Source organism: Scomber scombrus, chromosome 24 (assembly GCF_963691925.1).
Source record: "Scomber scombrus chromosome 24, fScoSco1.1, whole genome shotgun sequence".
NCBI lineage: Eukaryota > Metazoa > Chordata > Actinopteri > Scombriformes > Scombridae > Scomber > Scomber scombrus.
The window spans coordinates 13,951,502-13,966,313 of NC_084993.1; the positions used below are offsets into that span (position 1 = coordinate 13,951,502).

The 14,812-nt window shown below is 40.2% G+C and overlaps 3 protein-coding genes and 3 non-coding genes across 6 annotated transcripts in view; 2 read left to right on the forward strand and 4 right to left on the reverse strand.

The window, feature by feature from the left end:
- Positions 1-2,081: 2,081 nt before the first annotated feature.
- Positions 2,082-6,729, reverse strand: nop58 (NOP58 ribonucleoprotein homolog (yeast)). The gene is made up of 15 exons (XM_062445567.1): positions 6,608-6,729; positions 6,040-6,116; positions 5,895-5,947; positions 5,453-5,577; positions 5,236-5,372; positions 4,967-5,031; positions 4,413-4,547; positions 4,165-4,310; positions 3,823-3,949; positions 3,474-3,637; positions 3,237-3,371; positions 3,058-3,119; positions 2,814-2,968; positions 2,592-2,725; positions 2,082-2,494 (listed from the first exon to the last, which is right to left on the reverse strand). The coding sequence occupies exons 1-15, from the start codon at positions 6,650-6,652 to the stop codon at positions 2,429-2,431; spliced, it is 1,626 nt and encodes a 541-aa protein (XP_062301551.1). The 5' UTR covers positions 6,653-6,729; the 3' UTR covers positions 2,082-2,428.
- Positions 3,705-3,787, reverse strand: LOC133976675 (small nucleolar RNA SNORD11B). The gene has a single exon (XR_009924855.1). It is a non-coding gene; the product is annotated as a small nucleolar RNA SNORD11B (small nucleolar RNA).
- Positions 4,038-4,120, reverse strand: LOC133976674 (small nucleolar RNA SNORD11B). The gene has a single exon (XR_009924854.1). It is a non-coding gene; the product is annotated as a small nucleolar RNA SNORD11B (small nucleolar RNA).
- LOC133976673 (small nucleolar RNA SNORD70) lies at positions 5,764-5,851 on the reverse strand. The gene has a single exon (XR_009924853.1). It is a non-coding gene; the product is annotated as a small nucleolar RNA SNORD70 (small nucleolar RNA).
- Positions 6,730-7,991: 1,262 nt separating the features above from the next.
- On the forward strand, positions 7,992-11,908 carry nufip1 (nuclear FMR1 interacting protein 1). Its single transcript, XM_062414734.1, has 10 exons — positions 7,992-8,244; positions 8,737-8,834; positions 8,950-9,054; positions 9,159-9,221; positions 9,307-9,383; positions 9,475-9,567; positions 9,660-9,832; positions 10,006-10,146; positions 10,861-11,129; positions 11,268-11,908. The coding sequence occupies exons 1-10, from the start codon at positions 7,992-7,994 to the stop codon at positions 11,814-11,816; spliced, it is 1,821 nt and encodes a 606-aa protein (XP_062270718.1). The 3' UTR covers positions 11,817-11,908.
- A 771-nt stretch (positions 11,909-12,679) lies between these two features.
- The window catches only part of LOC134006580 (cilia and flagella-associated protein 47-like), a 61,050-nt gene continuing 58,917 nt past the window's right edge, over positions 12,680-14,812 (forward strand). Inside the window, exons 1-5 of the mRNA XM_062445496.1 lie at positions 12,680-12,823; positions 13,499-13,656; positions 13,785-13,900; positions 14,206-14,344; positions 14,700-14,784. Of these exons, the coding sequence (XP_062301480.1) occupies positions 12,680-12,823; positions 13,499-13,656; positions 13,785-13,900; positions 14,206-14,344; positions 14,700-14,784 (642 nt within the window). The remainder of the gene's footprint in view (positions 12,824-13,498; positions 13,657-13,784; positions 13,901-14,205; positions 14,345-14,699; positions 14,785-14,812) is intronic.

Consider the following 14,812-nt stretch of genomic DNA (forward strand, 5'->3'; position numbering starts at 1 on the left):
AAGCCATATACAAAATCCTTAAATGTATTACAACCCCAATTCCAAAAAAGTTGGGACACTGTGTTAAATGTAAATAAAAACAAAATGCAATGATTTGCAAATCTCATAAACCCATATTATATTCACAATAGTACATAGAAAACATCAAATGTTGAAAGTGAGAAATTGAAACATTTTAAGAAAGAATTAAGGCAATTTTGAATTTGATGACAGCAACACGTCTCAAAAAAGTTGGGACAGGGCCATGTTTACCACTGTGTAGCATCCCCTCTTCTTATAACAACAGTCTGTAAACATCTGGGTGAGAACTGAGCAGACCAGCTGGAGTTTTTGGAGTGGAATGTTGTCCCATTCTTATCTGATATAGGATTCTAGCTTCTCAACAGTCCCCGGTCTCCTTTGTCGTATTTTTCGTTTCATGATGCATCAAATGTTTTCAATTGGTGAAAGGTCTGGACTGCAGGCAGGGTCAGCACCTGGTCTCTTCTTCCACAAAGCCATGCTGATGTAATAGATGCAGTATTCAGTTTAGCATTGTCTTGCTGAAATACACAAGGCCTTCCCTGAATAAAGATGTCACTTGGATGGGAGCATATGTTGCTCTAAAATCTGTGTATACCTTTCAGCATTGATGGTGCCTTTCCAGATGTGCAAGCTGCCCATGCCATAGGCACTAATGCACCCCCAGACCATCAGAGATGTAGGCTTTTTGACTGAGCACTGATAACAAGTTGGATGGTCCCTCTCCTCTTTAGTCTGGAGGACGCAGCATCCATGATTTCCAAAAACAATTTCAAATTTCAATTCATCTGACCAAAGAACAGTGTTCCACTTTGCCTCAGTCCATTTTAAATGAGCTTTGTCCCAGAGAAGACTGTGGCGTTTCTGAAACATGTTCACATATGGCTTCTGCTTTGCATCATAGAGCTTTAACCTGTATTAGTGGATGGCACAGTGAACTATGTTCACAGACAATGATTTCTGGAAGTGTTCCTGAGCCCATGCAGTGATTTCCATTACAGAATCATGTGTCAATACCTGTTTTTAATTGTGATCTTCTTTTTAATCTGGAGAAATCTCTGTGTGCAAGGGACATGGCCGGAAATCTATATTTTATGGCCGTGATCTTCGGGCCATACAATATAGATTTTCGGCCATGTCCCTTGCACACAGAGATTTCTCAGAATGGCAGGGGTGGTCTAATGGCAGTGACACAGACATGGTAGAGAAATCACTAAGTATTGTGGACAGACTAAAACACTGTTTTATAGATCCTCCAGCAGACATTTTGGTTTGTCAAAGCAGCAAGAGCTCAGCTCTAAATAATAATAATGATAGCTCCATTCCATCAATTGTCCCAGTAAATCATGTCAGTGAGAGCATGCACAATACCAGAGCTCTGGACCTGACTCATTAATTTAACCTGTTCTTCTGCTTATACAAATCCAAATGTCTACTGTGAAAAGGGTTTATTGTTTAAGACCATTTCAGACTTGTACTCTTATCTCTTAAAAAGGGTAAAAAAGATAGTACAGGAGCCCATAGAATTTCTATTCACTGAAATATGTGTGTTGTGGTAATTAGAGTGGCACAAGTAGAAAGCAGTGATTAAGTCAGCAAATCAACAGTGACACTTCCACTAGTTAAACGTTTCATGTGGAGGGAGATTTTATTTCTCTTTCACTGTACTGAAGCATTATTTGTGTCAGGTGTGATCAAGCTCTGAAATGTTGACGTAAAGAACTGGCATGACTCAATTCATTGTAGTACGTAGAAAATGTGGCTTTCATTTCTAACTATCAAATGATTCATTTTAAATTAATCTACTTTGTATGATTGTTAGAATAATTTATGTCCTGTATAACAGAAGTATGCACAGGCTGATGATTTGCTGTCATATTCAATCTAACCTTCAACACTGAAAAATAGAAAGCATGATCACAAAAAACTAAAAAAGCATCAGAAAAAAAATGTAGTTATGAATTTAATTTTTACATACAGGGTAACAAAAAACTACATGTCGTGACAAAATGTGATGCAGGTAGTCTTGCATTGAATCATCTGATGTAATTCATACCATCACAGGAAAAAATGTTTATTTGACCAGGGCAGAATTCACAGTCTTTGACAATAAAAGGGTTGTTGTCACATGAGAACTGGAAAGTCTTTCTTCATCAACTCATCTCTGAGCTGAGTCTGATACACACGTGTTCACAAATGAACATCAAAATAAAAACGGTACATTTTTCAGTTATTTTCTGTCCGGAGATAAAAATGTGTGACTTTGCACCACAGCTCACGTTCAGTTATAAAAGGAGATCCGATCTTAAACATAAATTCTCGGTACAGTAATGTCTTCGTTTGATATGATGTAACGACATGAAACTAAAAAAAGACAAAATAAAAATATATACAGTCCACATCCTTTTCACTCGTCATCTTCCTCCTCCTCCTTTGCCTTCTTTTTTTTCTTCTTTTTCTTCTTTTCTGATGACTGCACACAGAGACAAAAAATCGAATAGTTAGAAAAATATTCAACAGCAAGATGATAAACTTCTTTAGTTTACTGTAAGTTTCCAAACAAGTCTTACCTCTGTTACTGTTACCTCCTCCTCTTCCTCCTTTGTTTCCATAGCTTCAGCTTCAGCCTCTTTCTTGTCCTTCTTCTTCTTCTTCTTTTTCTTCGGTGTCTCATCTGCCGCTGCTGACGTTTCTGGTTCTTCCTCTGAAGAACATGCCAACAAAATCTCTTTAGCATCACAATTACACTGAACACTAAACCGCATGCTTAGTTTCACTCCAGTTCAACCCACCTTCTGCTACTGCTTCCTTTTTGGCCTTTTTGGATTTAACTGGTGGTGTTGCCACCTCCTCGTCATCGTCCTCGTCCTTCACCTCTTCAAACTTTCTCTTCTTTGAGGTGGAGGGGATCGTAGAATCTCCAGATGGATCGTATAGTCTGACTTCACTGAGGTGGGAAGAAAAGTGGGTATTTAACTCCTGTGATTTATACATTTGGAAAACTCATCCTGGGAAAAGTATAGTTTGACTACTCACCTCTTGTGCTGGTATTTGTCTGCCTTTGCCATTGCTTTGCCTGTTCCACTGATTTTTCGGATCTAAAAAAAGAAGCCAGAGTAGATATTAGATACATAAACACTAACCTGTTAATGTGCTTGTGATTTTCTATGTTTTTTTATTTTTATTTAATGTCAAGAAAACCCAATTGTACTCACTCCTTTCTCCTCCAGCTGACGTAGTCTGGCCTCCAGCTTGGCACGGTTCTCTACTCCCATTTCTGCGTTGGTGTCCTCTCCCAGCGCATCATAACGAATAGCCAGAGCTGCTTTAGCTGCCAGCATTCTGGAGATCTGGACAGATATCACAAAAAAACATAACCTGTTTATTTTTTGACTCTTACACTTTGTTTACCTGTTATTACTTGGCTGAGCTGCTGGTTCCTCTGGACTTACCTTGCCCTTATTCTTGGCAGTGGTCTGGCCCACGAGTGAAGCGTGGTAAATGAGACCATACTTGGGTGTGTCTTTGCGGGTCTTCAGGGCTCTGAACAGAGCCTTTTCTGCTCCGAGGATCTGCACTGTGGAGGCTGGATGCTTTGCCAGATTCAAGAGGGAACCTTAAACACACAGGAAAGATAATTAACCATGATGTTCTCACTGTTACATGCCCACTAGGCCTCTTAATGTAAGCTCAGATGAGGTAGTGACTTAATAGCATCATTCTTTTTCAGGAAAATGACATTATGTCGTGATAATCATCGCTTTTGGCTGTTTTACATTCAGCCCTTCCTCCACAACTCACCGGCATGTGAGATGAGACGGGCGCCGACCAGCTCGCCCACCATTACTGTCAGGTTGGGAGCGATTGCCATCATTCTGTTCTTCAGGTAGTCGTACAGCTGAGTACGGTACTCTGAAATCTCAATCACCTGTTCAAAAGAGAGGGATCACATTTATATTACAACTGCCAACCAGTCATCAGAAAACAGCTAAAAGTGCTAGAGAGCTCAGAGGAGGTGACTGTTCAGATGAGGTAGTGACTTAGAACCCACATGTATAGTTCTGGATAAAGACAAATGTCGTCATCATCACTACAGCCACTTTAGTCAAATACAATACTGGTAATGACGGAAGAGAGACGTACCTGATCACACAGGTGCCTAATGTTGCCGATGTCCTGCTCTGACACTTCTGTTCCCATGGAGATTTCAGCAGCCAGTTTCACCTCGGCCTCGATTTCCTCTGGGAGGAGCGCTGACAGATCACTGCCGGCCACGTTTGTGCGATCGCCTGGAGACACAGACGGTGTGGATGTGACATTTAGCGACACCGCAACACTGGCACTGACGTACCTGTACAGCACAGTTATCTACCAGTGCAGAGGATATTTACCTATGAAGCGGACAGATTTGCAGTAGGCCTGGTTGTCTGTGATGATCTTTCCCAGCTCAGGAAAGTGCCATCCGTACCATTCTCTGCAGCGCATGATGTAGTTGTTAAGCTCTTTGTCCAAGTCATCCAGAAGACCTGAAGAGACAAAAAAAACCACTTAAAGTGACATGTCCACATACACAACAGCAGACATTACATATATTCTTCAATAAAGCTGAAGCTATTAGTCAATTCATTGTGATTTTACAGTAATTTTCTAAGCAAACATGATGAAATAAAAATCACGTTTCAGATTCTCAAATAGGATTATTGATTTTCTTTGTTTTCTATGATAGTGAATGAAGATATATTTGGGGTTTGGGCAGTTAGTTGCACAAAACAAGTAGGGTGAATGTGTAAATCTGGATTTTAGGACATTGTGGGAATTTTTTATGAGCGATTAATCGAGAAAGTAATCTTCAAATTATTGTAAAGTAAAAAAAATAATCATTAGTTTTTGCTCTATTCTGAACTAAATGTTTGTTCATCATAAAAAATAAGTAAATACCACTTACTGATGGCCTGCACAATCATGGTGTCCACTTTGTCTGGACTGAACTTCAGCTTATAACGGGACAAACTGGAGATCACAGGGAAAAGACGACATATTAGTGAGTTACGTCACACAGAAAACCTATTCTCAATTCTCCTGCTTCATGTTATAGACTGCTGCCTCAGCGGTAGTGACGAATGCTGAGGAAAATCCACAGGGTCGTTTCAGACAGCAAGTGTAATCATGGGCAGCAGTCGTGTTTGATCGGCCGTGTATCTGTGCGCCACCTACCTGTGAGCCAACCCCAGAGACATGGCGCTCAACTCCTTGGGAGGAAGTCCAGTGATGAGGCCCTCCATCTGGCTCCTGATGCATCTCATCAGTTCAGCGACAGCAGGGCTGTGGACACAGCTCACGTCCATCTTTTCCTGAAAACCAGATCTGGGTAAATACAAAACTCTTGCAACTAATTCTTAGTTATGGAAAAGTGTAACTGTGGGTCACTTACTTTAATAATCCCACCAAGTTTAGCATCGCTGATTGCCAGCTGCTCGTGAGCCTCCTTGGCCACGACCTTCTTCAGCGCTTTCTTCAAGCTCTTGCCAATTTTCCCCTCAGTAAGTGCAGTGGCAGCTGAGGGACAGACATTAGGAACAATGCATCAAATACACGGTAACACCTGCATGAACTTGTCCATGAAACCAGTCCTACTTATATCAAGAGGAATAATTAAGAACATCTGGGCTAATTCTGCTCAAAAATGTCCAATTTCATCTCTATTATGTTGAAAAAGTGGTGGCTAAAATTGTGGCAACATTAAACTGTATGGTCTCAGTGGTAGTGACGAATACTGTAGAATGCCTCATGTTTTAATCAGACACAGAAACACATCACAGACCACACATCTCAAGCGTTTGACGGTGCAGCATGGTGAAGGGACGTATCATTACCTGCTAAGGCCTCTGTTGTATCCTGAAACTTCTCAAAGTGCTTCAGCTTCACACTGTGGCAATAAAAAAAAGAAGATATATTTAATCGAACAGAATAAGCCACAATGTGTCCAATCAGACAACTGTGTCAGCTGTCGAAACTTACATTTTATTCGCTTTTTCTGTTGTTTCGAATTCTTTATACAGGCTGTCAACCTCCTGCAGCTTCGACTCATCGAGGACCTGAAATAGTCAAAAAAAAAAAGTCAGTTACCACGTTGTGAAAAAAAGCTCTGATGCGTAAAACCACAAAGGCAATGGTGTAAAAGGTCGCAGATTTAATCTAAAATTTTGCAATCAAGTCGATCACATTATAACAGCAACATCATTTACTAAATCACCAGTAAAGCATGTCTGTGAACACACATTCCTTATCTAGAAGGGACCCTCAGCGTGCACACGTGGTTACAGGGCCTTCACACTAACTTCTCACTAAATGGAAGCTTATGGATTAACAATTAGCTTTGTACGCAAAAGCTTCAACACTCATATTATTAATCAACACATTAAACTATTACATTTGTATTTTCCTCATAACCGGTAACTTATAACAGAAGCACCACGCGCTTGCAGTAACTACCGCTTGCTATGTGGCTAACTTAAGCTACCTCAACTAGCTTTATCCTAATAAATGTTCAATTTTAACTGACAGGGTAAAAAAGTTGAATACATACTTTGAATATTGCATATCCAGCGGCGGTCTCAAATAACACGAGCATTTTGGCGGTATGCTCGAGTCTTTTTTGAGTTAAGGTGCTCTCTACGTGGAGAGCTTCACGTTTTCACTCAAGTCACCACGCTGCAACTGAGACACATGAGATCAGCAGGAAGCCGCCACGCTGTTCTTCCTCTGCTTCGGAAAAAAAGCAGACTACACGGTACAATGGCGCACTGCTGCCCCCTACTGTTTGTCATTGGTGCTCCTTTTTAAAGTAATATATGAATTGTAAGGACCTCTTTTCTTTTTTTTTACCATACATTCTGCCACATTTGTTTTACTGACATGATTATAAATGAAGTATATCGTGACAGTTCATATTGTATGGCTTGTATTTGTTTCTGTTTTATCATGAGCATGAGTTCTTTGCCAAGTAATCTGCTTCCTCGGACTATTCTGGGCACAGGTTTCATACTCTTGACTGTTAATCTGCCAATCTACAGTATAAACAGTTATGGAATAACTACAAATATAAATCATATGGGGATCCCTGAGACTACACTTGTGGGGGTCCTTCACACCAATAAAGGTTGAGAACCACTGCTTTACATCCATGTGTGCTGGTACCATAATAGAAAACCCGTCTCACACCCTGCCTTGTGAATTTTATTTGATAAACCTCTGTCAGTTTATCTGAATGGTCTGGGCTTGAATTTGGTTTCTCCTATTGTAGTTAAAGCTGCTGCTGAATCACTGCATATGGATGAGTTGTCTGGTTTATTGTCCGTTACCCACCAGAGTCCCCATAATAATGCCAGCATCTGTGCTGTGAAAACTGATGTCTGAAATTATGTCCCTTTAACTAAGCTGTCTAAAATGATAAAATATTACTTAAATGTTTTAAAAGTTCTAATTAGATTTTATTATATTTAAAAATAACAACAACAGCAAAACAGAGCTGGTGTAGGAGAAAATGTAGTGACACATTTTTAGACTATGCAGTCGTCTTCATACTTAGAACTTTTTTAAATAACATTTTTCTTCAAATGGGAAATAATAAGTAATCCAGAAAACACTTGGCTGCAGTTTAACATGTTATGAACAAAATTATGATATGTATATTATGATAGCTGTCGTTAATATTTTGCCTTTGCTCCTTCCAGTTTTGTTGTTTTAAGGTCTTGACGTTACACACTGAAACACTAGGTGACGACATGCACCTTTAACGTTGGTTTACAGTCCGCCAGTAAAAATGAAGAAGAAGTAGTTCCTGGTGTGGCGGAAGTGACGGCATCAGCGTGTATAAACTACAGCAAAACATGCACATGTGAGAGCTGCGTGGTGAGCCACACTTCAAATTATTTCACTGTCGACGCAAAGAAAGACGACAGGTGTCCAGAATGAATGAAGCGGGACACTATCCTCCACCGGACTTCAGCTGTCCTCCTCCAGACTTCCTCCAGCCCTTCCAGCAGCAGCAGCAGCAGCAGCAGCCCGGCTCCAGCAACTTCCACCCCGGCATGTGGAGCTGGGCTGAGTCGCCCTCCGAGCCCAGCTGGGACTACAACGGCCAGGCGAGCTGGAACCACGGGGCATCGGCAGGGTATGGTTTCCAGTCAGGCCGTGGAAACTATGCACCTAAACGTCCATACGGTGAGCAGTCTGTCACGTTACAGTCTATTAAGTAATGGTGATCAAACTAATCTGCTGTCTTCATCTACACACAGAAAAAAAAAAGTTGATTTTTGTACTGGTGTTTTACTTGTAATAATTTATATAACTTAATCAATAAACAAACAAAAATACTTAGTGTCTGTAATATCAATGTATAGTTTTGATGTTATCTCTGTCAATCTTACTGCTGCATGATTTACTGAATAAATAGATTTACTTGACAACAGTAAAAATACATGTAAGACTACAGTAGTCACTCAGTGCTGACATACAATTAAATTCAAGGATAAAACACAACAAAGAAAAAACACAGGGGAAGAGGGGTGATAGGATGACAGATAGACTTATTGGACTGTACCATCATTCATGAGAAATTAAAACATCTACTTTTATTCAGTTTCAGGTATAGGTGTGTATGTGTGTGTTCAATGTGTCATGCTGTCATGCCTCTAACTTCAGTTGTGTCCTCAGGTCAAAACTTTGGTCATGAATGGCATCAAGGTGGACATCAAGGTGGAAATCGAGGTGGGAGGCAGAATTACGGACCCCCCGGCAACCATGGAAAAAAGGTAACGATTTGTCAGAACATCAGCAATTAAGTTATGATGATTCCCTTGCAGCACTTTATCATACAACTGAATGAGAACAGCTGTATGGGGAACTGATCTGATTTTTAACCCACAGCAGAAAAATAAGAAAGAACCAGAGTATTCCCATTTTTGTGACACGTGTGACCGGGGCTTCAAAAACCAGGAGAAGTATGATGAACATATGTCTCAACATGTCAAGGTAATTTGATATGACTGACATAACATATTTTGCTTAATTTCACGTTTTTTATGGTAATGATTATTCACATATTGCTGACCGCCTCAATCAATTATCTTTCTTAGTGTTCTGTGCCAGACTGCAACTTCACGGCTCATGAAAAAATAGTCAGCATCCACTGGAGAAATGTAAGTCAAACAAGTCGCTGCATGACATTGCAAACATGTCAGTATTTCCCATTGCTTATATCACTGTTTTCTCTCCTGACTGCAGAATCACAGGCCAGGAGCAAAAAGAATCAAGCTGGACACACCAGATGAGATTGCAAAGTGGAGAGAGGAGAGGCGCAAGTCAGTATTCACAAGTAGACAATAAAAACTGTCAGTTCTGCTCTATGAATCTCTTCTGTTGTTCAACGGAAGCTTTCATTTGTCTTTCCAGAAACTATCCAACTATTCAGAATATGGAAAAGAAGAAAAAGGTGATGGAGGTGCGGGAGGAGACTGGAGCCGTTCTAGAGACTGCTCAGTTTGGGTAAAATAATGTAACTTCGTGGTATTGTTTGTAACTACGAACCATTCTTTTCTGAATGAATTATGTCAACATGCATTTTTTTTAATGCACAGGCGAATGAGAGGTAGAGGGCGAGGAAGGGGTCGAGGCCGTGGGTGGGGTCACAGAGGGCGACATCCACAAGGCCAGTACCCATCGGACGGCGGCGCTACAGAGAGACCTCCACAGCTCACCAAACCCTGCAGGGATATCGATCCACTGGGAGCGCTGGCCAGCAGTGACCACGGTGAGCGAGCAATCTTGGATCTGAGTGGGACGATGCACAGAATTCAAAATATGTCACCCTACTTTTATTGTCACAGTCATTGATTGAGGCATTATTTTGAGCTGCAATGACCAGGACAAATTAAACCACTGTTAACAGTTGGTAATGGTGACACTTTCCTCACATGCTTCCAGATTCTGACAGAGAGGAAGCAGCACCTGCGTCCAAGCCTGGTATCCTGGTTGTGCCCCCTAAAAAGATGAGTTCAGCTCTGGGCTCACTGGTGGCCAACTATGGCTCCATGAGTGAGAGTGACAGTGATGGAGCACCAGAGGGTGAGTTTACCTCCATCCTCAAACCGCTACATGACACAATCTGTGCCTTATGTCCAGTGCAGAAGACAGAACATTTGCTACATTTTGCCCATCTCAGACAAAAACCCTGAAGTAGGCACATAATCCACGTTATACCTGTAATAATGCTTAGTCCAGGTGTTCAGAGATGGGCCTACACACAGATATACACACTCACATTTTATTCATTTGATAGGATAGTCATACCAGCTTTATTGGAAATGAAGATGAGATGGAGTGGATGTTTGTGAGGTGCCTTCACTCAGTCTCTGATGTCACTGCCATTTCTATAGAATGAAAGTTAATACATGTTTCTTTTCTGCACCACAACCTTCATTATGAATCATGTAAATCCCCACTGTGCTATTTTTACACCATCTCTTATTTGATATTTACACCAATGTCTCTGTTTCTGGGACTGAATGCATCACATCTGCACCTGAATATCTGAAGCATTTCCCTTAGGAGTAATTTACCTCTTGGTTACATTTTTGGTTACAGCCTTGGTGATTTATTGAGTTTGGAAAATCTTATTCAGTCTCTACATAGTGGGTAAAAACATCACTATGCTTGTACCCCAGATACTTAACAAAGTAATTCATTTCACCCAAGAAAGGCTGTACTATAATTCCCAATTCATAAATAACCATGACTTGTTTCCACAGTGGTTCTAATATCATTTTCCTTGTGTTTCAGCTGCCCCGATTAAGAGAGCTAAAGACCTGCTGCAAGAAAACCAGGCTTTACTAAACACAATACCACCAAAGTCCCAGGAAAGAGGACCATTTAGGGGCACAGAAACCTCCCCATATGGTGCAAACACTCACAATGGCTCTGCCCATCACACGCCGAACAACAGAGGAGGAAGAGGAGGAAGGGGTGGAAGAGGAGGCAGGGGAAGAAGGGGTGGTAGAGGAGGATTCCAAGATACACCGCAGACACGTCGTGCAACTCTACTCGAGATGGTAAGAACCCAGCTGAGATTATACAAACATATTTTACAGGATTCAAATTTCAGAAATGGTTTTAAAGTATAGATTTTTACAAACCTGTTTATTTTTTCAGCAGTTTCAGCCTCTCTGTTTTATTTTTTCTCTGTTTAGTTACTGGCCCCAGATATCCGCCATGAGAGGAATGTCCTCCTGCAGTGTGTACGCTATGTTGTCCGAAACAACTTCTTTGGGCTGGAGAGCAAACCTCAGAGTCAGGAGGGGACCAAAGCTATGCAAGCTATCACAACTGTAGAGCATGAAGGGAGGCAGAAAAAGCCATCAGAGTCTTTGCTTGGTGGAGAGAGAGGTTCAGCAGAGGGTGCCGCTGCATCTCACGAAGGTGATAAGGAAGATTTAGCACCGAGTAAAGCTTGTGTGGCCACAGGTGTTGAAGTCGACCAATGCTTGCCACAAAACTGTCAAGACCAACGTTTAGAGAATGGCCATGTTCGCTCAGAACCATCAAAGGATCCTCCCGTGGACTCGGCTCAAAGCGTAGCACCAAGTGCTGGGCAGGTTGCAGGCGAGTTCTCCCAAAAGGCTCAAGAAACAAGTTCCAGAGACTGCCACAGCCTTGTTCTGACAGCCACAGAGAAAATCACATCTTCCTCTAATGTTTATGATGACGAAATATGGGAGAGCTCAGGTGCTATTATATAACATGCTAGTAAATTACTAATAAAGATATTATTTTGTTCTAAAACATGATACTGGGACATTTCAGAATACAGATTGATGTTTAGATCATTACCACAGAGATTCTTGTTCGTTTTCTTTTTTCTTCTTTTTTTTTTTTTAAGGAAAAATATTCATTTTTTATGTGTATTGATATTAGTATCACCAGTTATATTTTTGTAACATACAATGTACTGAAGAAAGAATCTTTTTTTTTTTTTCTTGGGAAATAAATAACATCAACTCTATTGATAATTACATATTTAGATTTCTGTTTAAAGCTTTGTTGTGTTGCCTAATGTGCAGTTGGGTCAGGAGATGAAAGTTAATCCATTTCTTATATTTTTATTATTAACACATATGAGTAGCATTGTATTGCCTACATAAAACAGTCCACGAGAAGATGTAGCAAATTGTTGTATGCATTTTTTTTTACTCCATGGAAAAACTACAGCAAAAGCCACGAAAAGGCGGAGATAAACTGAGAAATGTCCCATTCAAACGAAACATTCTATCCTATTGAATAGTAATGCTCTGTCTTGACACTCGTACTTTGAAAACATTAAATTTAACTGAAATATTCAGGAAACAATGTTAGCTGTACAGGTACAACAGCAGCTCCGTCCACCTGAACTGCCCAAGGGTATAAAACGAGCGCAACCACGGAGAGAGCCGTCGCTTAGAAACAACCTGAACTGTCAACCTCTGGTCTGCAGCAACATTTGGGTAGCAACAGCGTCGTTGTCTATCGGTATGCGGGTGAGCAAGTTACGCGATAAATTACTTTGAAATATATATTCGTGGTATTTGGCACATGTAAATAAGGAAAAAGTAACTAAAGTCATATCATGGCTGAAAGTTGTGTTCGAGTGGACCCACCTTACGTCGCGTTTAACGACGTGAAAGTCGGGAAGGTTTACAAGACAACAGTGACGGTAACAAATGTGGGAAAAACGTCGAAGAAAATAAGAATTGTAAAGCCCAAGTTGAAGGTAACGTAACCTTAAAGGAGTTTTTACTAACTTTACGGTGTTAAAATTATGCATGGCGGTGAAGTTGGAATTTAGCAAAAGTGCGTCTTAGCGAGGTTAATAATTATCAATTAAGCTAGCTAATTTCCTTTTCTTGTTAACTAACCGGACGTTAATTACTCAATATGGACGTTGGTGATTTAGTGCTAACACGTCCATTAATATCAACCGTTATTTACTTATCTATTATTTAATACTATCTATCTATCTATCTATCTATCTATCTATCTATCTTCTCAGCTAGACTGTCTCATCTTAAATTTCAATGGAATTAGGTATTTCTTGTGGTAACAATATAAAGAAAGAGAATTTGTGCAAATATGTATAATGTATAAATGTAATATAATTTTACCAGAATAGTCTTTTTTCATTCTCTCTTTTAAATATAGTCTTTCACTTTTCAAGAAATTCTTAATCCCTTCTTCTTCTCTAAAGTTGTCCCTCCATTAACTCTCTATGCCTTATCCGAGTCTATAAGCATTTGGGTAGTAAGATGCATATATCTCTTAAAATATGTGTCTCTAAATGCCTGCCATTTGAAACTAAAGGTACTACCAAAGCAGTTCTTATGTATTTTGATGGATGCCCTCATTTTCTCCTTCTTCTTTCTTCTTATCTTCTTCCCTTCTTCTGCAGGTGTTTAAGTTCACACTTACCAACCCAGCCGAGTCGGTGGCTCCTGGTCTGTCTATAAGTTGTGTGCTGACATTCACTCCAGAGAAGAGAGAGGAGCTCAGCGACTGCCTTCTGATTCATATAAATGCTGCGGAGACCATTAAAATTCCACTGCTGGTGTAAACAATCCATACATCTGATATACAGCATGATAATGATGTTTACAACACACATTCATTGGCACACAACCATCTCCGCAAGTGTTTTGACAGGTTATTTCTCTGGCTCGCTGTACGTGCTCCTCTAGGTTTCCCAAAACTGGTTTCCTACTAATGGACTCAGAACTAGACTTTGGCTGTGTTGCTGCCAGCAGTCAGGTGATCAGCAGATATCATCCTATAATCAATCTGGGATTAGCACCAGGTAAATCAAGCAATTTCTTCTTGGCCTGGCAATACGGTAAATAACATGAAGTAATGAACTCATTTTTAAGCATTGCCATTCAATTATTTTATTAAATCAAAAATATTAATCACTCAGTGGATTTCATTGTTTGTTCAAATTAAATCAGAGACAGACAGATGGTGGATGCAGGCATGGGAAACATTGTAATTTATGTCGATGATACAGGATACACAGTATATTCATAGTCTCATTAGGTACTATTTTGTAAATTCAGTCTGTGAGATAACGCATGTATTGATGATAATTGTGTGTATGCATTGCAGGTGTGTTCCAGGTGCAGTACAGCGGAGACCCCTCAGTCACAGTCTCACCCTGCAGTGGAGTCATAGCAGCTGGCACCACCCAGTGGCTGAAAGTTGAATTGCGAACAGACAGACCCAGGCAGATCAATGAGACAGTTCAGTAAGGACGCCTTCACACCTATGATTTGGTTTATTTCATCTGACCAAAGGAAAAAATTAGATGTTGCTCCATTTTATGTCTTGGATAGGACACTAAATACTGTATCCCCTATTTTCTATTAAAGATATGTTGTAATATTTTGATAGACGTTCATAAAATTAGCTCATGGTATTTTCTCATGGGAAAAATATTGTAAATGTAATGTTAATGGTAGGTTGGTCAGTACGGAGAGCAGACATAACTGTTAACACTAGAAAATGTACAACTTGATTTAAAAAAAACATTTAAGGAATTATTTTAAGTACTAATTTATACACTTCATCTCTACCTTAATTTTACCTTGTCTCTCTCCCAGCGTGACACTCCAGAATTGTGCTGCTGTAGTACTCAGTATCAGCGCTGAGGTGGTGGACCAGCGGCTTGAGGTCTTTGACCTGCAGGTAATTCAGTGGTCCATGTAGAATTCAT

What these genes read in the sequence shown, in the direction of transcription:
- nop58 (XM_062445567.1), bottom strand. Translation starts at nt 6,652, where the DNA reads ATGCTCGTGTTATTTGAGACCGCCGCTGGATATGCAATATTCAAA. An exon ending in CTGGATATGCAATATTCAAA is followed by an intron (nt 6,117 to 6,607) that starts GTATGTATTCAA and finishes TGACTATTTCAG; the next exon opens with GTCCTCGATGAGTCGAAGCT. An exon ending in CAAATCTGTCCGCTTCATAG is followed by an intron (nt 4,311 to 4,412) that starts GTAAATATCCTC and finishes CTGTGTCTCCAG; the next exon opens with GCGATCGCACAAACGTGGCC.
- nufip1 (XM_062414734.1), top strand. Translation starts at nt 7,992, where the DNA reads ATGAATGAAGCGGGACACTATCCTCCACCGGACTTCAGCTGTCCTCCT. An exon ending in TGCACCTAAACGTCCATACG is followed by an intron (nt 8,245 to 8,736) that starts GTGAGCAGTCTG and finishes TTGTGTCCTCAG; the next exon opens with GTCAAAACTTTGGTCATGAA. An exon ending in GCTGGCCAGCAGTGACCACG is followed by an intron (nt 9,833 to 10,005) that starts GTGAGCGAGCAA and finishes ACATGCTTCCAG; the next exon opens with ATTCTGACAGAGAGGAAGCA.